General features: G+C 38.6%; 1 protein-coding gene across 1 annotated transcript; it reads right to left on the reverse strand.

The window, feature by feature from the left end:
- Positions 1–1,729: 1,729 nt before the first annotated feature.
- BRCA1 (BRCA1 DNA repair associated) lies at positions 1,730–23,560 on the reverse strand. The gene is made up of 20 exons (XM_084301099.1): positions 23,480–23,560; positions 22,901–22,989; positions 21,954–22,099; positions 21,113–21,218; positions 20,507–20,552; positions 19,859–20,001; positions 16,013–19,354; positions 15,196–15,281; positions 13,454–13,625; positions 11,545–11,677; positions 11,227–11,384; positions 10,407–10,729; positions 8,832–8,919; positions 7,896–7,973; positions 7,369–7,409; positions 6,423–6,506; positions 5,940–5,994; positions 4,442–4,515; positions 3,886–3,946; positions 1,730–2,953 (listed from the first exon to the last, which is right to left on the reverse strand). The coding sequence occupies exons 1-20, from the start codon at positions 23,551–23,553 to the stop codon at positions 2,850–2,852; spliced, it is 5,403 nt and encodes a 1,800-aa protein (XP_084157225.1). The 5' UTR covers positions 23,554–23,560; the 3' UTR covers positions 1,730–2,849.
- Between the last annotated feature and the right edge of the window lie 146 nt (positions 23,561–23,706).

Here is a 23,706-nt window from a genome sequence, read left to right on the forward strand (position 1 = left end):
CAGAAAGCATTGCTCAGGATCGGGTGCTAAGGATTCCCACCACCACCTGAAGGGAGAAAAGGGATGGGTCACGAGAGTGCTAGTGCAGTGGTTGTGATTTAAAGCCAGCCCGTTCCTGTCCCAGGGCAAGCTCTCATTAGCACTTTGCTCTCCTGAAGCATCAGAAGCTTCTTCTTTGCATTAGGAATTGGAATTTAACAGCCGAGGGGAAAGGGGAATAAGTCAGTTTTTGCAGCCCCCTGCATAGCTTTGAGAACTGCCTGCAGTAAAGCTTCCCTCTGATGCTTTCCTGGGCTCCTCCTGATCCATAGAAAGCACGATGCCAGAAAGTACTGCCCTGCTGGAGCAGCCCAAAGCTCAGTGCCCAAAGAGCACTGACATACCTCTTCTGCAGGAGGAACAACAGCACTGAACAACAGCAGAGCTGTTCCTTGGAAGACCCTAATGCAGCAGCAGCAAGCTCCTGTTGAGTTACAAGAGGTGAGCAATTTAAATTACACACACAGCACTTAGGGGAAGGCAAAGCCTCAGGCAAATCTACAGACTGCACCAGCACTGATTTCAGTCTTCCCTCCCTCTAGTGAATAGCATTGAAGGCTCCTGCAGCCCCTTTCAGGAGGTATCCAGTCCTTTAATGACACAGGTTTGACTCTGTTACTAAGCAGCCTCAGGTCATGTCTGTATCAGGCACGGCAGAGCCAAGCCCTGGCTGTAAAATGCACTCACCCGAGCTTTCCTACCCAGAGAAAAGTGATAAAGCAGGGCTGCTCTTCCCCACGAGCAAACAGGGAGGGAACGCAGCTTGGTCCTGATGTACAGAAGGTGGTAGCTGTGGAACTGAGTGCCAGGGCTTTAGCTCTGAAGCTGGAAGTGAGACCAGAGCAGTCAAGGTGGGTGCAGTGACAGAGGCCACATCAGCTGCCCGCAGCTCTCTTCTCTGGATACAGGTGCTTCCCTCACCCGGCTGCCCACTTCAGACTTTCTTTGATTCGAATCTTAAATTGAGATGCAGATTACTACAGAAGTTCACAGATGCTATTTTTAATAAGGTAAGTGTTATTTCTAGAGATCTAGTCACCTGCAATGAAGAAGGCCACCCTCACAGGCATCATTCCCACTGAGAATTATCTATCTGGGGCTCGTACCTTACCTGCTAGAAAGGACAAGCCTCGTGTCGAGACCTGAGGGACCATTTCATAACAGCAGGAGCATGCCGGTCCTGCCTTTTCCTCTCATCTAAGAGGCAGCATTTAGTCCCCCAGAGCTATAATCTTTGGAGAGGTAGATTAAAAAAAGCCAATGTGGGCTCTAGAGATAAGAAGAGTGTCAGTCTGAAGGTGAGGCGGTGTTGATCAGCCTTGGCAGTTACGAAATACTGTCACATATAGAAGAAAACCGTAATGTATGGCAGCTGAGCAAACGCTTCCAGCACTCACCCTACCAATAGCAGTGCCTAGTCGGACTATATTTGCCTCCACTTGATAACGCAGTTGCTTCTCGTGTTGATAGAAATTACAATTGTGTCTCCAGCTCTGAAATTCTCATTTACATTTATGACCTCCTCCAGTACGTCTCCACACACACCCCCACTGCAGGAGGCTAGACTCCAGACATGTTTTCATGTATGCCTCAATGCAGAGGCTAAATGACTGATTCACATAAAAATGGAACAATTACATGAAATACTTGCCAGAATCAGTTTATTTACTTTAAGCATTGCAGTATTTATAAATATATTTTATACGTTTCCAAGACAATCTAGCAGCATCCAAACAATTCTCTGAACATTGCTACAATTTATTACTTTTTTTTTTTTTTAAACAACAACTTTATGAAAACAGGTTCACTTTCTGCTCTGAAAGTACAAAATTATTTATGAAGTTGCATTGCTTGGCAACAGAAAGAAGCAATATATTTTCTTCCATAAAAAGCAACGTGTTTTCTTTGCAGTCTCATTCTGCAGGCAGGGACTATTTGAAGCAGATTCTTACAGGGCTTATTGTAGGTCACTGGGATACTAAAGTGCATCTATTTATTATTTCTTTAGGTGCCACATACACTTCTCAGAAATAAAAACGAAAACAGAGGCTTGCTGTTTTAAGGAGTGGTTTACATTGGGAATCAAGTGCTGGCTTTTCAGGGAATGTGCTCGTACTAACCAGGAAAACCACCTACAGGTTGTGTAGGACACTTGTATCGTCACACAGTTGGATGTGTTGTATCCAGGGGTCCTAACAACAGGACTGCTGCTCGTATAGTTTTTGAAACAGATGTAGTCCACAGCTTAAGAGTAACCATGCTGATACACAAGTAATCACAAAATAGTATTCCTTTGTATTGATATACATACATCCTTATTCAGGCTATGTATTTATGCAAAATACAAATATGGAAGTTACTCAGGAGTGCAAGTACATTTTAATTCAAGCCCTGAGCCCAGTATTACTGTTGTAAACAAGTATTCCTTGAAAAAGACCTTAAGCATACAGGCAGGGACTGGCTGGGATGGTAAATAATGCATCACCATTTCTCTAAGGAAGCCATGTTCTAAATTCTAGTTAGGTTTTAACCTCAATTTGTTTTACATGGGTTTTAAGGGACTATTTTAAAATTAGAAATGTTGAACTTTACAGAACAGCAGGCAACTCCATCTTTACACAGTTTTGATTAATAAAAATAGTTATTTTACCCTGAAAAAAAAAAAACAACAACAAAAACACACTATTTGCACAAATTCTCTGCACAAATTCTCTGCATAAGATACTTACAAATCCATAGCCCTTAAAACAATTACTAAAGTATCAGCACTGAGGAGAATTAAAGCAATGGGAAGAGAAGTGCAGACCCCTTTAGGACACAAGGTAAGTGTCAAGCTCCTGGCACTCGTAGCAAGCAACGCTGTCTAGCACCCACTCTCGGGTCACCACGGCAACATTGTTCTTTTGCTGGATTGCTGCAAGACAAAGACACACTTGATAAAACTATTATCAGTGAGGCAAAGCAGGTTAACAGCAAGCTTTCCTGATACCCCTCTGGTTAAACTACTTGTTTTACCTTTGACATCTTAAAGGTTTTGATAAAAAGCAAGTTTCCAATAACAGCTGTGTGCCACTATTCCTTTTAAAAAGGCAGGTAATGTTGCTGCTCCATAAAGAACAGCTGCTTGGCAAATGGTCCAGCAGGAAGTTTGGAACACCACAGAACAAACACTAAAATCAGCGTGCAGTCCCTGTTATCTTTTAACTTAGGACCTCAGTGACATGTTGTATTTGCAACATCATCTTCCTGGTCCATTGTTTTGCTGAACTCCACCATAGCCTAACTTGCTTCAATTCATCCCAGTATCTCATTTAAAAGCAAGTCAAGTCTGGACCACTTGTGCTTTCCAGGTCACACTGTTTCTCTGGAAGCTTTTGACAGCACAAAAAAAAAAAATCTGTATCGATCTCTCTCCATATTTTATAAGTTAACACATGGTAGCTGGATATTCTTTCCAGACCAAGAGAATCTTGTCCCATCTGAGGCTTTCTGCTAGATTTTTATTAGTCAGAGATGCTTCTTCCCCTTTAGCAAACTTTCTGCAGTACAAAAGGTTTCTGTAAAGCTGATGATATGCAGGACAACTGAGCCAACAGCAAACACGCACCATCAGTATCACGTTTACAAATTATACTAGCAGACCACCTTTTGAAACTCCATTTCTCATTCTTGAAATAATATAGTCTGTCCTTTCAGACTTCAAGACATACCTCCCCCTTCAAAAGTAGTAGTAGTTTATTCCCACTCCTCTACAAATCTCTCTGATATTTAACTATTAAAACCACTCATATAATAGAGACACTCAATGTGTACCATAAGGCAATCCACGACTGTAAGCAGTTTTACCTTTATAGCTTGTGCCTTCCATCCAAGCATCTGGCTGCACAACCACAACAGCAGTGGAATTCTAGGATTCCAAGATAAGAAAATAAAAATGTTATCGGTCTGTCATTAAACGACTCTCACACCTATCTGCAGAGGGTGATAACTGGGCTGACTCAGCTTCAAAGAGGATTTCACAGGGGATGTTAAGTGGTGGTGGAAGAAGAAACACATTGGTTGCTAATTTTTTTCTGTTATTTCTCTCCAGGAATGCTGTGACTAAGTTAAGGCACTAAAGGCTTTTTGCACTGTAAGGTGAGGCTCAGTGCTGATTTCAATAAAGATTATCTAGCTGGCTGGCACAGAGTACTTGGATCAGTTTTCAGTTCAGTGTAAGCTTGACTCCAAGTCCAGAGTATGGCAGCCATGCAGTTTTGTATCGTTACTGCACAGTTCTCTCAAACATTCCCATATGCATCAGCCTTTGAGGAGTCCAAGAAGACTGGGTAATCTTTCAACACGCACATTATGTAACACAGTGGATGGTCTATAGCTAAGTGCAACATTCATTAACACTTACCGTTTTGTGGGTGAACAGATGAAGTTGCTTCACTACAGAGGCACCACAAAGCTCCACCATCCATTCAAGATGCCCTGAAGAAGTCAGATAAAAAGATAAATCAGATAAACAAACAGATAAAACAGATGTTTAGATGTAGAGCTCAGTGATATGGTTTAGTGGAGGACGTGTTAGTGTTAGGTCAGATGTTGGACTCTGATCTTGGAGGTCTCTTCCAACCTAAATGATTCTGTGATTCTGCAAGTCTATTACTACTGTGCTTTATATCACTCTGAAACTGACACCAGTCCCTGTATTTTGTTCCAAAGCACACTGTCACTGTAAAAAGGATGTTGGCTTTCGTACACTTTCTAGCCTGCTGAAGACACCATCTCCTTTGAACTTCTTCAGCAGGGGTAACAATATCATGAAAGGGATCATCAAGTACAGCAGCCAAAGGATGGAATTCCAAGTCCCAGGCGCTTTTGCCAAGTGCTTCCCTCACATTAATCAGAGCAACAACAAAAATCCAAAACAACACGTGCCCAAAAGTTAAAGAGAAAACCACCAACAATTTATTTCCTTTTACCATAAGGATGTAAGGCACGAAATTCAAATTGAAATCAGAAGTTAGAACTGTGATTATCTCTCATTAAGAGAAGTAGCTAAAGTATTTAATTTCCAGCAATTTGTTGAACTCATAGTGAAGAAAGTAAATAAGTCTCGCAAGTATAAGAGCCATAATTGATCATCACTGCAGCAGGTGAAAGCACTGCATCCTCTGTAGTAATTATTGTAAATGTCAAGAGGTGCAAGGATAATTCACCCAAAGTTATATTGGACAAATTGAAAGTACCTGCTGTAAAAAAAAGGACCAAACCACAAAAATACAAAGGGTATAAATATTTTAAATTTAAACTAGCATTTTTCTATTTAAGACATCTGCTATACTTCATTCAGTTTTAAACAAAAAGCTATCTTCCCCAGCTTTTCTTTCACATATAAACTGCTAGTTTTGTTGTGTTTCACTTTTAACATCTGCTAATAGAGAGAGAAGATTACGCTGATGATCTGTCAACCACTAGATAAACAAATACCTTAGAAACTGTTTATTAGGACAGCAAAAAAGCACTCCAAACGTAACTTTCAGTAGCATTTAAAACGATTACCTGACAGCATGATATTAATGCTTTTCCTTCATTTCTAGAGAAGCAGGGATAAGTTAGATAAAACATCTGTTTTTAAATACACTAGAACTGCCAGAGCATTTTCCTGAGGACATCCAAATAGAAGAGAACACTTTCTGTTAGGAGATAGAACTGGATTAAATCCTCCACCTACACCATACCTCACGTAAATATTTTGAAAGTTTCAAAGTAAAAGATGTACAAAAGCAACCAAAAAGAGCTCAAACGTGAAATTCTGGTGAATGCATACAACCCCTCTTCAGATATACACGTGTGCGCACATACTTATTTTTAATACTGGGAGTTTGTTCAGTTCCACCACAATGACATACCTGTAGTCATATCAGTGAAAGGACCATAGCAGCAGATCTCAAAGTCTTTAAAGATCTGAAAAACAAGGAACATGTTAACAGAGTACACATATGGCACCCTTACAAGACAACATTTAGCACACTGGTTTCACTGCAATTCTAGGACTGGTTATTAAGCTAATGCTGTTTCACAAAGCACAACTGAAACTTTTGTTTTGCAGGTTACAAATTAAAAAAAAAAACAAACAAACAACCACCAACCTTGTACTGCCCTATACCAATGTTATAAAGCAATGACATCCACTCTAAGCACTGAGAGTCATTTAAGCATTTTTATACGTGAAAAGTGAGCTCTGTCAGCAGCACTGAAAATATGCTCAATTTGCACAATTCCGTATGTACAGAGCAGCAGAGAAATCAGAAGTAACAAATAGTCAGCTGCTTTCACCACGTATCTGAAATGGTCAAGGCAGGAATGGGTTTTTCTCCCTGATATGCTTGTACCTTTTCAGTCAGAGACTGCCTTGCTCTCTTAGGACCTTGGTGGTTTCTCCCATTGATTACATCTCCTCTAACTTCAAAGGTCTCCTGGAAAATAAACAAGAAGCCTGAAGTTAGAGATTAAGAACACTTTCCTGGTCAGAGTTCCAGATCAGGACAGAAAGATATCAGATTTCAGAACTGAAAACTTCATTTTCTGCACACATTTAATTCTAAAGATTTTTTCAAGAATAAGAGAGCAGAAATGAAATCCCTGCAGCATCCTACAGTTTTTAAAGAAACACGTAGTCAAACAATGTTGAAATGTAACAAACAGTATAGGAATACTCCAACAATAAAATTAATTTATCTGTAAAGTCTCATTTGATAGAAGTTAGCTATCAGTACATTCAACATCTTTGTTTTATTTCAAGGCATTCATTTTGCAGATAGATTTACAACAAATCTAGTACTGCATATAATAAACACTTAATTCTCTACTACTCTCACTGATACAACACTCCCCAGAAATGTGTAGTTGAGAAAAAAATCCTAATAACATCCAGAAATACAAAAAAAAACCCTGAAATTAAGGTCATATCAAAAACTATTTCTTCTAGGAAAGGTACTGGAACAATACATTTTTAGTAGTTGTCTACTGCAAAGTTGAACAACAAAAACAAGGCATCAGTATTGATGGGTTCCCACACTATTACCTTATGCAGACTACAGATCTCTTCCTCTATGCTGTAATCCATCAACAGGAACACTTACTAAAAGGGATCCATTCAATAACACTGAATACCTGTCATCTAATTGTGGCTTTTGGTAAAATTAGGAACCGATTTTTCACAGCTGGATTTGCACGTATTTCATGCTTAGACAATATCTGAGACTACTAGTAGGTTCATCAATGTAACAGCATTGTTTACACATTTGGTATTTTAGTCTAAAACATAAAAAAACCTACCTCATCCAGTATCATTCCTTCTTTAAAAGACTGAACTACCCCTAAATAAAAAGATAGAACAGGACAAGTCATTTTATACAGTAAAGTTGTTCTTCCACTGCCAATAGTTTGACTTCACCACCATATTAAAATGAAGGTATTTGTACTAAGGGAAATTAAATACTTGAATGTGTTGCTTGAATGTACTTAATGAATTTTGTCAGTTTTTTTAAATACTAATTTTGCATTAACTGATACCATGCAGTTCAAAGATTTAAAGTACAATGGGAAAGGCACGTGACAGGGAAGAGAGCAATCCAATGCCGTTATTTGAAAGCAGAAAAAGTATTCAGAAGCTAAAGCAGCTCGATGTTACTTTATTTTTTAAAAAACTATTTAGAAGAAACTGCAAAACACCAGATGCTGACATATTCAAGACAGGAAAAGATATATATACGTATATATTTTTATCTGGAACAAGAGAAAAGTACATTTGTGGTAGAAGTGCAGAGACAACTTTCCTCAAAAAAAAAAAAAGTTATACTTACACTGATAACTAACTACCCATTTTCTTCCTGCAATACCCAGAAAGTACTTCAGTGTCCGTTCACACACCAGCTCCTTATCTGCAGAATAAACAATGATAGAGATCTTTTAGTTTTGTTATTAATGAAAAATAGCTCAGATAATTTGTACTGAAAACCAAAAGATTTTGCTAAGCGAGGCTGCAAAATATCAAGACCAGAGAGGTTCAGAAATTTCCGTGTCCTAAAATTTCCCTCCCAAACCCGCTCAACTGAAGGAAATGAGCAGAAATTAGTCACATGTAGAACTTCTGGACGCTTTTTTTAGTTATTAAAGATAACAGGCAAGGAATACGTATCACTATAGTAATGTTAGCATAAACTTTTAGATGACTAGCTATCTAAGCTCCTCTTCTGCTCCACAAGGACAGGCACAACTTTCAGAAGACAGATCACGCTCTTTGAATGAAGGCAGAACCACCTCTGTCTCCAAAACTACATGGACATCCTGCTAGTGATATACTGCAGGAACAAAAAAAGCGAGTCCATAGATTTGGGCTAGCAGGATTTTCTGGCTCCCTTTCTATGCAGGTTTTCAAAAGCAATGAAGGCTCATGCCATGGATTCTATCCAAACATGAGCCATCCAGAAGTGGTTCTATGACAGTATATAGCATGCCCACACAACCAGATTTGTCTGAAAATATTTTGCTTTTTAGCATTTTTTTTTTTTTTAATTAAAACACACAGGGAAACAAAGCACTCCCACACTGATTCTGTGAAATCAAATTAGAGAGATTTGTATTCCCAAACTTAAATACCAAAAATTATGAATACCTTTTCCTCTAAATTATTTAAATTTATTGCTGAACCATCTGCTTGTTGGTTAGTTGTTAGTCTAGAGTCAACTATTTCACTTGTTGTGTAAATATGGGGTTTGTTCACATGGCTCCCAACAAACCTGTTTTCATTATGACGTGTGTTGTTCCATCAGTAATGTGATTAGAAAAAGTGCTTTGAGTTTTTCTGGCAAACTTCTGGACCACCATCTGAAAAACAGTTTAAAAAAAAAAAAAAGAGTTAATAGCTAGCAAAACATTATAAAAACAAGTTTATAGTAGCAAAGCATACAGTAGTTATTTTAAATTAGTGGTTTTATTTGTGTTGGCACACAGAGTGTATGCTTCCATTAAAGACACAATAAAAGTCACTAATTTTGGCACCATCCAACAGGCTAAAGAGTTCCCAGTCAGTTTATGAACCAAAAAAATGTTTCCTCCTGGAAATGCATTGTAGAAACAGTTTCGAGCTAGTTACTGATGGTCACAAAAGAGGGATTTATTAAGGATCAGTAACTAGCACTAATGTTTTAGAAGACTATAATTAAAAAATTCCTTTCTTATGCTACTTTATTCAGAAGGCCACAAGATTCAAAAAATGCTAAGCAACAAAGACTAATGATATACAATACCTCTGCCAGGATTATTAGCAATTCAGAATTGATTAATTATAGAAATCCTCACTATGGAACAGAATTTGGATAATGAAGTAACAGCTGAGAACAACCCAATGCGAGTTTCGGAGTTTATTATGTATGATAAACTTGTCAGCAGCTTTCATAACAAAACTTAACAAGTTTAAACACATTCTAACAAACAAAAAAAGCATTCAAATTACTTCCTCCCTAGTTAAAGCTGTCATGCATCCCATTAGTGCAACTGAAACCTAGCAAAAGCAGCTTTTTTTAAAATTAGAATGTTTCCAAACAGCCAACCACTAAAGCATCGAACAAAAAAAAAATCTGTATAGCAGAATTTTTAGTAGTTATTAATAGTGATTTTAGCTCTCACTAAAAGACTGGTGAGAAATGTGAAAGATGTAGCAAGGCATTTCTCCCCAGTGTTCTCCGCAACAGTGACTTTCAGACTACCAAATGCTGTAAGCAAATTCTGAGAAAAGGGCAGATTTCCAGTCCCTTGTGATTACATTCTTAAACCAGGTAAACACCGGAAAAAAAAAACAAATGTGTGCCTTTTTTACCGATAAGAGAACTAATTCCAGAAGCTGACCAAATCATTTGCCATAAACATAAGCAGCAGTGCTCTGCACCACTGGCTATGAATTGAACAATAAACATAAAGGCACTGGAACAACATGGGAGTTAAGAAGCTGACATATACATTTTTTATGATCTCTGCATGTATCTCGCTTTAGAAAATTTTAGAAGAGCAGGCACTGCAGCATTTGTTTGCCAAGGCTTTCTAAAAATAAAGTCCTCTCACTCTGGAATAATGTGATTTTCCCCTAGACAGTAGGAAGTAATTTTAAAAGTTCAGACTTCAGTAAGCTTTCTAGGGCTGTTCACAGGCCACATTCCTCATATTTTTAGGAGTGAAGTCTGACTTGAGCTACTACAGTATGATCTGTAGATTACGCTAAGATTACCTTCCAATGCAGTTAGATCTGGGTTGACAACTACAGTGATCAAGTGGCATGATTTAAAAACAGATCTCTAAACATTCTGAAATATACTTACATGTTCACTTTGATTCAGACCTGATGCCACAATTGACATTTTTTTCCTGTTAGTCACAACTGGATTTGTAGCATTTTCTTTCCCAGATGCATTGTGCAGGACAGATGTAGGAAAACATACACTTCTCTTTGATTTACATCCTTGGGAACGGCTTTTGTTATCGTTTTGAGCTACTGCAGAAGTATTTGTTGCCTCTGCAGTTTGAAGGTGAGGAGGCTTTACAAAGGAGGAAGAGGCATGTGGACTCCTGGTCACATTTCCACAGAGATCATTTAAGACAGATGCCCTGTTTAATTTAGTCCCAGGCTTCTCGTCTGCATTTTCTAAAGGAAAAGGAATTAATTCTTATTAATTCTTGAAATAATTTCATGCTTCTTTTAGTCACAGTGGAAAGCTGTTGCATCAATTTTTAAGTTTATGTGCTGCAATCATTTCGTGTGCTTCTTTGTTTACAATTTCACCTTTGCCTGTCATTACTTTTTCCTGACAGATAGCTGAGACACCAGAATACCTGCAAAATTTTTAGCAATATGTCCTGCAAGAAGCACTGATCTACATGTGAGACAGATGACGACTCCCATCACTTTAAAAATGTTGCTCAACTCCATCCTGACAGACAGCCATACATTTAGACAGTTGGACTGCCAAACAAGACCAGCCAAACATGAAGTTACATCTTTTAAAATTGATCAGGAATACAAGAGTTAAAATCCTCAATTTACTTGTCAGCAAATAGCAGCTTTTGAGTGTGTGTGAAAAACACATGAACATCTGGAAAAAAGCAGAAATAAAACTATGTTGTATCCCTCTTCAATGTTACCTTCTTCACTCTGACTATATTCTTGCACTGCTTCCTGCACAGGCTTTGTCTCTTGAGGAGCTTTTTTCTCCACAACACTATCATGCCGAAGGTCTTCCTCCAGATCTGGTCTCTTTGACCAAGAGGATTTCAGAGAAGGATACGGCAGTTCAGGAGACCTTGAGAGGAAGAATTGTGATACTGAGAGTGAGAAAAGATGACAAGCATGCAGCAACAGCTACACTACTACAATTGCTCAAAAGCTGAGAGGAATTTACTTCAAAATTCTTTTCATCTTTTTAGAATACAAGGCTATAAATAAGAGTAAAAAAAGTTTACCTTTCAATTTCTAATTCTTTTACTTCACTGTTAGAAGAATCACTTGATATAACATGGACCTCATCGGCTGAAAATCCCTTTGAAGTGCTGCATTTGTGATTTTCAAGACTTCCTTCCGAGGTTGATTCTGCTCCTTTAAAAAAAAAAAAAACAAAAACAAAAACGAGCAATTCTTAAGCAAAATAACTGTTCTTAATTGTTTATTCAGATGAGAAGTCAAGCATTCTCCAAAAGCTCCATTTACATACATTTCAGAGTGGTCAGTGTCCCCAAACAGATATCTACACGAAATGCTACGCCCTGAGAAGCACAGCTAATAACTACATTTGATTTCAGATACTGCCATCTACAAAGCCGAAATACCAGCTGACCGATTAGGTGGAAAAAGGTGGAAAATAGGCCGAAGTTACACAACTTAGTGCAGTTTATTTACAAATCCCCTCAACACTCTACTGCATCTGCGTTCACAAGCAGCAGAAAGGCATTTATTTGGCAGCTGGAAGATGCCTGCAGTTTTTAACAAGCCATCAATAACGCTAATCAGTTTAAGCTTTTCCGAGACAGAAATCCATATTCTAGAATAAAAACGTAAACATGCACCAAATTAATTCAATTAATTTTCCAGCCTGAAGGAAACTAATCGTTAATTTGCTGCCTTAATCCTCAAACGTTCTATTTATAGGTATCTGCAACAGTTGGACTTACTGGCTTTAGAAATGTCACATCTCAAAACCTGTTTTATGAAATGACAGAGGATTCTCAAACCACAGTAAACGTTGCCATGCAAATTAAGAAGTCTCATTAAATAAGCACGGGTTAGAGACTAATCAGTCCCTTAATATTTTAACGATATATTTAACATTAATGGCTTAAGATATCCAAAAAGGTAAGATTGCTGTACTGTAAAAAACACGCACAGTAAAGGCTTAGTAAGACACTAAATGGCTTTGAATTCCAGAATGCTAAATTATCCTAATTGCCTTCAGAAAACAAAGGGAACTTGCTGAAATAAGGCCACAGAACTAGAAATGTATACATACGTATTTAGCAGAAAGTGGTGTAATAAAACACTGGTGCAATTTATCTAAGAGTTCAACAAGAATTACATCTTTGGAAGTCTTTAAATCAGCATTGGGTGCCTTTCTAGCACTGTGAGAAGTTCAACAATGAACATCTGGACTTACTCTAGGCTTTGGTGAAAGACTGCTCTACGTTCTGTTGCAGACAGCTTGTCAAAACACTAATCTCAGTATCTCCCTCTCCCTAACAAAGAAAAACTTGATATAAAGCCCTCTCATACAGACAGCAGCAGGTGATTATTAAAGAATTCTTCAGCATTTATTTACTGGCAAGGACATTTGTGTTCACGTACTGTTGAAGGGATTTACGATCTACGCACCACTATGGGTATTCCCCCCCCAACCCTGGCCCCAAACAGCAACCTGACCCTCATTTCTATTACTTTTAACTGCCAATACCTACCTAAACTCCTTTCTGTCTCATTCTTTCATATGTTAGAGGAAAGTTTCTACCACAGCAATAGAGGCCAAGTCCTTTGGGTATTCAGCCACCCTCTCAGCCCCTTACTCATCCCAGTGAAAAGAAAACAAGAAGAAAACAGGAGAAATGACAAAACAGGAACAGGGATTAGTCCTGCCAAGCCACAAGGCCTATTTATACTACTGCGCCATCCAACACAGATCTGGAACAGGAGTGTTTTTGGACGGCATAGTACCTAAGTTATAAATAAAACCAGGTTTGTCTCACCGAACAGCTGAATTTAAGCAAATTTTAAATTGATACATGAGCAGAATTTAACACTGCAATTTGTGGCAGAGGAGAAAAAGAGCTAATAATAGCCACACAAACATTCACAGGATAGCTAGGAAAGGTTTTGTTTGCTATTTACCTCTTTGCCTTGTTTGTTCCACTGCAAGTATTCTTTCACTCCTGGGACCCAGCAGCTCCCTATACGCAGGTAAGGGCTCGGAGTCCTGACTTCCATGCTCCTGTAGCACTGCTTCAAGTGCAGCCATTTCTTGTTGTAGTTTCTTCAGGTTGTTCTGCATAGCATTCTTCTGCTGCAAGCAGTGCATGGTTGCACCAACATTAGCAAACTTAATTTTAAACAATATTATCAATTTAACAAATACTTGAAAATTAGCACAGCAATTATGAATTACTTATTATATGTGGAAGAGGCAACTATGATGATTTTACTGTAACAAACAACACGTGCTACGTCAAAGGAAAGAAAAAGAATATTTTTTTCAATGTTCAAATTATTTCAGATTTAAAGGCTCACCGCAGTTTAATTAGCCAGGGAAAAAAACAACAACCTTTTGCAGAAATTTCTTTACAAATTATTTTGCTCCAGTCGCATTAGCTTATATTAGCCACTTAATTTAAAAATTAAGAATGAACATCAGGTATTGAGCCTCTGCACCCTCCTCCTTTGTGAAAGCCTTGAAGGCTGCTTACAAAAGGAATAAAATATTTCAACCTACTCTTTCCTACTTTGTCTCTGAATACTACGGTACCCACTACTAAACACATGTCATGTGCCTCCTCATAACATGAGCTTCAAAGGATTCTTTTAAAAACCTAGAAGCTTCACCATACAGGATAAAGTGGTTTCCACAGTCCTGAATGCTGCCATTTGTAGCTCTAGCACTGACACCACGTGGAGATTCCCTGTTACTGATTCAATGAAAAACAAACAAAAACAACCCCCCTCCCACCACACAACAAACAAAACAAAAGCAACAAATAAAAACGTACACCCACCAAACAAAACCCACTGAAAATCCCCAAAGAAAAGCTCCCATACTTCAATTATTCCATTCAAGCCAGACAAATCCCTTCTGCCCTGTAATGTAGCTTCGTTAATAATATCCTGCAAGTTGACCATGTCGTGTACTGATGCAGTATTTGGAACAACCACCCATAAAGCACAAAACTGCAGCTCCACCTTCTTTGAAATACATTAAAACCCACAGTAATCTTAATGCTCAGGAGGGAGATTTGGCATGAGACTTACCCTGAAGTTATCAAAGACAAAAACAAACAAAACCCTAATACATAATTTCAGGCTATTAAACAGTAATAAAAAAATTATAATGGAGAAAAGATGCTGTGCTAGATAGATCTTTCACTAAACACAGCTCTTACTCTTACTTACATTTATAATATTCTAATACAGATTTTTTATTTTTAATCTTTACCCTTTAAAGGGAAGGCTCCATGCCTCTAAATATAAGGACTGGATTTTTCGTAGCACTTATCACCATTCATTATAAATTCCACAGCAATGAAGCCTTTAAATATAGGAAGCTGAGGCTTCCAGCATTAGTCAAGAATGGAGATTTATTAACTAGCAACTTCCACAATTAAGCACTGTAATCAGCACCACGTAACAAGCTACAGCCATTAAAATGTACCATTACCATGGAAGACAAGTCAGACACATCACGACATAGAAGCCATTTCAAAGTTTTTGATTAATTAGGCCCTTGAATGTAACCTATTATGCTGAAAGCAGTTTCCCATTGCACTAACTTCACAGATTTGCTATATCCTAGAATGCATACTAGGCAGTGATGCTGGAAACGTACATAAACTATGTTTAGAACTGTGTGTAAACTCACTCACCTGTGTAGAAAGGATTTCACCCTGAGAGAATGGCCCACATGAATCCTCTACGTGACTTGTTTCACTGTCATATCCAGATGCTTCACCTTGGAGGAGATGGAAGACAATCCAAATTAGTTATAGACAAAAAAAAAAAAAAAAAAAAAAACCAACAATAACAAACCAAGCTATCCACAATTTTTATCACATAGTCCCTTTAGCCAAATTTTAACTATAGTGATAAAATGACAATGTTTGGAAAGACTTAACTTAAAAGCCCAGGTCTACTTCAAGTGAACCTTTCAAAGAACATCATGCCACATGTACAGCACAGTAAACAGAACACAAGGGAAGTGTTTCAACAGTGATGAAAGAGTCCTAAATATTTAGGAAAGCCATAAAAAGGTCAAAATAAACACTAAAGAATTCTATGACCAATTTCAACAAACATTTCAGCTGCAGAAACAGCTTAGGAAGGCTCTATGAAGCTTTATTGATGGATCCAAGTATAACATTATAATAACAAATCTAGTATCTCACTCAAAAATTAATTTCCATCAGACAGACTCAGGCTGGCAACTGGTGCCCAGTCAAGTCAATCCATATTTGCTCTGAACAAAGAACACTAGGAAGCTTAATTTCTTAATTTCCAGGAAAAAACAAAAAACAAAAAAAAAAAACCACCCTAAGTTTGTTGTTTGATTGCTTTGAGCTGATACATTCCTTTCCAAGAGCAAGCACCACGTGAACACAGAACAAAGTTCCTGTGCAACCTTCAAGAACTTACAGGCAGTGACATTACAAACACAGCCAAGGAAATAAAAATCTGGGTTTGTACCTAGGTTTGGGTCTTCTTGGCATTCATCTTTGGAGTTTGTTTTTCTTCTCTTCAGCCCTCCAGCGCAACTTTGAAGGGTTTCTTTGCTCTCACTTACATTGCTCTGTTGTTTGGACGCATGAACTTGTAATGAAGGTTTCTTTGGCTCCTGTGCTCCTTCAGCTGACTCTTCAGACACGTTGGACTGGGAAGAAAATAAATTCACAGAGCATTCTGACTCCTGGCTTGGTGAAGCACAGCCATTGCTTAGGGCAGCCTCAGGCGTTTTCTGCACGTTGTCCTCACGACTTCTACCCTGAGGCAACGCGTTGGGATTTCCTGAAGACCCCAACGCAGACGTCACCTGTTTATTGGTCTGCAAAGGCGTGCTTGCCGACTTGCCAAATATTAATGCCTGAAAACACGGCAGGTCTTCATCCTCACTAGATTCTTCAGATGAAGACTGCAGTTTCTGTGCCCTTCTCCGAGCCCTCTGAATCCCTGTAGATCGTGGCTGGGAACTGACACCTCCGTGGTCTCCTTCTTTCACCAAGTCACTTTTTACAAACACGGCAGACCTGTCTTTCCTAGGAGCTTCACAGAAGCTGACGTTCTCTTCGCTATCATCATCGGAGCACATTAAGCCATCAGGGGTTTCAGACGTATCTGTACAGTCACCGCAGCCTTTAAAAGGTTCTTCCAGAGTCTCTGCAACTAAACACTCCGGCACCCCTGTGCTGGCAGTTTGGGTTGCTGGCTCTTCATCCCCTATTAATCGTCTTCTTTTGCTCCTTCTTTTCTCAGTGTCTTTGCAGTTGAATTCTGCAGACATTTGCGGACAAGCTGTAGGACAAGCCATTGAGCTGGGCTGAAAACACAGCACCGGTCCTTCGCTGTCAACAAATTCGGCCTTTTCTGCTTGATCACTTTCTGAACTGAAGCACGTTTCACTGACTGTGTTAAGATCTGTCCTCTGGAAAACGTGCTCTTCTGTATTGCTCTGAACACTTTGACTTCTACTGCTTTTGCCTGGATTCTGTCTCAAAGTGCTTTCTGCCCCTGCGTCAGTTGACGCTGTCTTTTCACTTCCCTGCTCTCCCTTTTGTGGTCTGTTTTTGCCTTCACTGCTAGCAGCACCCATTCTTACTGGTGTCATCAAATTCCCTTGGTTAGCAACCTGTGAAACATCCTGACAGTCCCCAGAGCACGCACATTCAGCATTGCTGACAGTGCACGACACGGGACTAGCACAAGCAGATTCACAGTTCTTCATCTTCTCTTTCTCACAAACATTACTCAAGTTCTCAGCAGTTTTCTCTTCGTGCAAGTTTTCTGTATTGAAGTATTTACTATGCCTTTTTTCTACCTGATCAGCACATGACATTTTCAGCTTCTCAGATGCATCATCATCTATTTCACCTGCTTTCCTGGGAGCAGGATAAAGGCTGAAGGACAGACGCTTTGAATTCCTAAATATATTGCGCAGATACTGCGTGTCTAGCTCACTGTCTTCAGATTCCTTGGCCAGTTCTGACACATTTTTAGCCATCGGTGACTTTTCAGTTCTGAGGCCCTCTGGAACATTTTGTGTACTGTGCTCTTCGTCCTGGGGTAAAGTAGGACACGATTCAGCCCTCTTCCCTTCAGGCAGGTGGGAAGCAGTTTGCACAACAGTCTTTGAAGGAGACTGGTGGAGGAAAGGGTTACCCAGCACCTCACCTTCTTCTGAACCTGCTCTGGGTGAAGAGGAATTCAAATCTGAATGCTGGTGTGAAGGCGCAGGATTGAATAGACGTTTTCCAGTTTCTGCAGTCTCAGATGAATTTTTTGGACTCATCTGTATTGCGTTTGCTTCTAGATCAGCACTCTCCAGATTGGTGAGTGGCTTGCAACTCGATATATCCTGCTGCTCACACAGGTCTTCGCATTCAGAATCACGAACTAACACAGTCTTTTCAACCCCAGAGACAGGCCCTTCCTGGTCACCATCATATTTGCTCGCTTCTTTAATTACTACCCTTTTTGCTGTCTCTTTTGTCATTTCTTCAGAAAGTAACTGGAGCCTCCTGCTGCGCCTGACTTGCCGTTGCTCAGAATCAGCATTCCTTGGTTCTTCACTGCTTGGGTAGCTCTCAATCAGCATCTCAGCTGGATCAGGGGAAGCAGAGTTTTTATCCACTACTAACTGTAAAGCGCACATAGTTCTAGTTGAACGTCTGCATCTTTTTGCTGCAGAACTTGGATTTTTAGTGCTCTTCTGATCAGAGTTATTCAGTTCTAGCTCTCCAGAGTGCTCACACGTCACCTTTTCAGTAGCATTTTTCGACATGGATGCTCCTTCCTCAAATTCTGCTAGCGTACTACCCTTTCTTTTCTCAGGTGGGGGATTCTCCTTACCAGCAGAACTTTCTTCACATTTTTTCTTTTCAGCATCTCCAAGGCACGAGTTAACACTTTGAGGGCATCCACCTGCCTCTACAACATCTTTTTTCTTGATGAAGTCCTCAGGCTGTAGGTGACGGACAGACTTCCTTTTTCGTTTTAGGCTATCTTTTCTGGAATTATTCAAGCACTCCTGAACAGCAGGCACATCTTCCTTTTTTGTAGTAGGTAAAATCTCTCTAATGATAACAGGGGGATTTGACTTCCTCTCTCTCTCATATGTTTTACCAAATATTTTGTCTTTGATGCTGTCTGTTTTTTCTTTGGACCACCTCTTGTTTCCTTCAGACACTGTAGTTTCCATGAAACCCACCACAGGGCTGGTCTTCTCTGAAATACATGAATCTTTATCTGATAAAGCATCTCCTTCACCTGAAACATCACTTGCCTCAGCAGGATCATCATGGGATGAATTGGAAGACAGAATCTCATTGCTTTTTGAAAACCATTCATTGACTTTCTGAATGCTTCGTTTCAATCTCTTCCTAGAGACCTGATGCAGCGTAGGACAGTGTGGTGTCTCTGGCTGAAGGAGCTTCTCCAGAGGAGATTCTTTTTCAGAATCGTTCTCAGATTCACACATTTCCACATCTTCCACACTTTGCACAACAGCATCTATTTCCTTGCTTTTACCTGGTCTGTTCTCTGAACTATCTTCTAAATCAAACTCTTGGCTTTTATTACTGCACTGAGTTTGCTCTGCACCCGTTTCTTCTGCATTCTTAGAAAGAGACGTGTCCCCATCCTTTAAGGGACTGGCATTATCTGTTCTGTCACACCTCTCTGTGAGCAGGTCCGGGGAAAGAATGTTTAAAGGAGAACTCTGGCATTCCATCTCGTTCACTTGGTCAGGATTTGCATGTTCAGTGATGCTCTGCGTGCTTTTCTTGCTCAAGGCTTCCTTTGAGAAATCACTTTCACCTGAAGATTTATAAGCATTATGAATTATTAAGCCCTATTTTAAATGCACAGGAACAATGACAAGCTTAATGGCTTCTATTTGGTTTTAAAAGAACAGTTCTTGTTTCCCTCCGAAACAGGATGCTATAATGTACAAGCCTCTCTCCAGAGGAAGGTGAAAATATCAGATTACACGATGCATGTTCATTCAACTACTTATGCAAATTACCAGACAAAGCTTTTGTGTTCTGAGGGACAATATAATGGCTTAAATAGACCAAAGGATCTTTGCACTTTGATCAAATTTATTTTCCCTTCCGTTTCTGTGCGCAGAACATGCACAGTAAGTGCCTAGTCTACAGGCAGTCTTCTACTACACTGTCACTAGCTGTAGGCATCAACAAAACTACAGAACACAAGACTACAAGAATATATATTTAATAGTGTGAAATCAAAGTGTTAACTCGTGGTCTTTCTTCCAAGCTTTCCTCTCAACCATTTTTATCACTAAATTAATGAACATACCTATGACATTTGGTAGAATTATTTCTTTAGCTCTCAGCTCGGTGGGTCGTGTATTGCAAGAATATTCATTCCCCTTCTCAGGGCTCTTCGGTTCTTCTAGCTTTTCTTCAGATGAAATCTGAACCACTTCTTTGTTTCCTAACCTGTTGGGAAGGTTTGTGAAAGGAAAAAAAAAAAAAAAAAAATCTACTTTCATTACAGAGCTAACCACAATTTGACACAATAGGAGACTTAATTTAATTTTCCCCTTATTGCTCTTGGAAATAGCTTTTACAGAAATTAGGCTGCTGAGTAAAGACAACCATGCATGACTGACACTGGCCACAACTACATCCCTTCAGGATTTCAGATACTTTAACAGCCTCCCCCCCTAGTCCTGAACTTGATTTTATTTTCTAAGGCATACTACAAGCTTTTATTCTGAAGCATTATGTAAAAGACAAAATATTTAGAAAACAGCTTGGCAGCATACCATATGACAACCTAACAGGAATCAGCTAGCCATTCTACCCTGATGTCTCAAAGCTGAAAACCACTTGAGAGCTTGAGGACTCCTGTCAGTCCTATGTTAAGTAACTAAAGCAGAGTAATGGGCATACTGAACTGTTATCTTCAAAAAATACAAATTCCTTAATAACCCTTACTTACCCAGTATTGCCTGCCTGTTTGCAAAGCTCTTCAGATGAATCAGTGCCTAAAAACAAATCAGCTGTTATTCTGCGTGAAAGGATTCAGAGAAAGGCGACTTGTCAGTGTTTATTATCACAGAGGCTTGTGCACTTAATTCTTTCCAGAGGCAGATGCTTTCAACTTTCATCATATCAGATCAAGTTCAATTGACATAATTATCACAATTTCAGTGCACAACTATCTACATAGCTCCAGGATACAGGTCTGCTTCCTGTTCCAGGGGATGAGGTTTTTAAAAATAGTGACTGGTAACAGAGTAAGAGTTCATTTCTAATTTCCAAACAGGAAACAGTTGCCTGCATTGAGAACTGGAAGTCAGAGCATTACATTTGAATTTATGGCTCAGATCCTTTGCTTAATATTGGTAGAAGCAATAGTAATAATTACAAAATGGCAGTTATTTAGTTACAAATAACTATTTAGATTTGTTAATCTGTTTTACATTTCACTCTCTTCAGGTGCTGAATAAACCAGTGCTTTAAAGACACTGAACTTTTCCACCTTTCATTACTTTGCAAGCATCATACATGAGCTTAGCCAATATGGATCTACAACAGCTCTTACCAAGCTCTATAAATACTCCTTTTTCTAAGTCATGTTTCTGGTTTCGGTTTCTTAGGGAACACCTTTTCACACTGATGTCTGCACGCTGTGCATCCATGTTAGCTCCCTGCTGATGGAAGAACAGAAAGGAATAGTTATTAATAACAGTAGATTATTTAAAAACAAAAAAACAAAACAAAACAACCACAAAGTAATTACTTGAACTACACAGGGGGGCGAATATGAAAGAAGTAAAGGAAAGTATTTAAATTGGCAGCCTCTATGCGAACTGCCAATATATTTAACTTATTACCACTATTTGTAATCTATCATCCATTCTGGTATCAGGAATGGAACGTATTAATAAAAGCAACTGCCATGCATTTAACAGCTTAAATCAGTAAGAGTTTTATCATACTTAATATTGTAATCAGTACAAGTAGCTAAGAACAATTAATATTGCACTGTGAACAGACTCATACACTTAGCAGTCACCTTAAGTCCAGTTAATTCATGATCTTACCCATAAAAAAGTAAAAAGCCTCTACAAATAGTTATTTGACAGCCTCACTAAACAAGCTGTGAAGAAAAAGCTTTCAACCCTACTATCAGTAACAGAATATATTAAGGCAGTATTATCTTTTCATGATTTTTCTTTTTTAAGTAAATTTATGCAAGCAGCTTTTTTAACAAGACAGAAATATTCAAATATTCTTGTCTGAAATAATACTCAAACAGGAATCTGAAAGCACAGTGAAATCTCATATTCCATTTACCTATGTATATGTGCATACACATACTCCAAATAAAATGCTAACCAATCCAAAAATACATCTCGCAAAAAAAAAATAAGTAACATTACCAAGGTGCAGTTTTCTTGTTCATTTTCTTTAGCACTTCTTTTCCTGTTTCTGAAGCCCTTACTCTGGATGACAGAACTTTCATTACATGGAAGCTTTGCAGCAGTGGCTTCTGTGGATGATTTAGGAAGGTGATGGCTGTTTAAAACTAGAAAGTGTCAACAGAAATAAATTAAAAAAATATTTTCTTACATTGAGCATGACAGCAGGTATCTATTCATAAAATAGCCTAGTACTGACCCTATTACCTGAAATAAGTACTGAAACATTAAGTTAAATCTTGATCTTGGTAACTGATTTTCCCAAAAATTTTACTTTTATGGATAATCTAGCATGAAAGGGGTCCAGCAGTACTGATTTTAGAATGACTGAACAACTTGAAAGTCTAGTTTTTAATAGCACAATGTACTCCTTACTAAGGAAAAAATAGATTTATCCATCTCAACAGAACAACCAACACATATTATTCAAAATAGAAAAACTTCTGATTTGCCAATAGCTTTTACAAGGCACTGAGTGCTAGAAAGGATCAATTTGGATTCCAAAAGCACAGAGCTGAATGGAACAAGTTAACATATACTGTTAGGGCGCTTACTAATTCATGCCCCAAGATTTTCAAAGAAGTTAAGAGATGCAAGATTAGGTGTAATAACAAATCAAGAACAAGTCTTTGCCACAAAGTTATAAGTTAAAGATTATTTGATACCCATTCAGCCATAGTTCAGGAGCTGAAAGTTAGAGGACAGCTTGCAATCATGGAACATGCAGTAAAAACCCTTGAGAAAGTTTAAGATATTATTGTAGAAAAATTAGGGGAACTTTCAAGGGAACTTGAGCTTCTATATCCAAGAAAAACACTTTCAAAAATTCTTCCCATATTGAGTACTTCACAGTAAATGAAACACCCAGTAAATAACTATGACAAAAGTATCAAATTCCTAACACTTACATTTTACTCCAGTGTCAAGCTCAAATGCGTGGATGGCTTCCAACAGTCCTTCAATCAGCTGCTTAAATCTGGAATTTTCTGTCAGACTTCTGAAATAAGACCACCACATGACATGTTTTTAAAACAAACGTATGGGCAAGCTATCAACAGTTCTCTTAGAATAGACTGAATAAAAAAGGAGGAGCAAAGCTGCAAAGTGGAACGTGAGACAATAGAAAACTGTGGCCAAGGAGTATCAACACAATTCCCCAAAACAGCCTACTGTTGTAATTAACACTATCACAAAGGGAAAATGTCATAATACTTTTCCTCATGTTTAGCACAGAGAAACTAGCTGTAATGGCTGAACAATAATACAGCCTATAATTAATAGCACAAATGTTTGCTAAGAACAGTGTCTGTGACCTGTGACCACAGGTCACACCGTACTGAGGCAAAGCATTACTCCTTTGAAAGCTGACAGTACCCTCAATTAGTTTTTCTTTCACTTTTCTGCCAAAACATTTATGAAACAATGATTCATCTCCTCCTCAGAGCTCAACTCTCTCATCCCCAAGCCCACTTGCAAAGATGCGTTACCTCTTAGTAACTTCAGTCTTGCACAGAGGACACTGTACCACACCTTTCTTCTTTTTGCTGAGGAGTTTATACATACAAAACCTAGAAAAATAATCACAACACAGTATGTAGTAGAAATCCTTCATTTTCAAGCAGAATACCTAGATTCTCATTCTCATCTTACAATGAATTAATCAATCCAATGTGGTACATTTGTGTAACTGCATTAATTGCTTTTTCAGAATGTA

This window comes from Netta rufina (assembly GCF_964035555.1).
Source record: "Netta rufina genome assembly, chromosome: 24".
NCBI classification, from domain to species: domain Eukaryota; kingdom Metazoa; phylum Chordata; class Aves; order Anseriformes; family Anatidae; genus Netta; species Netta rufina.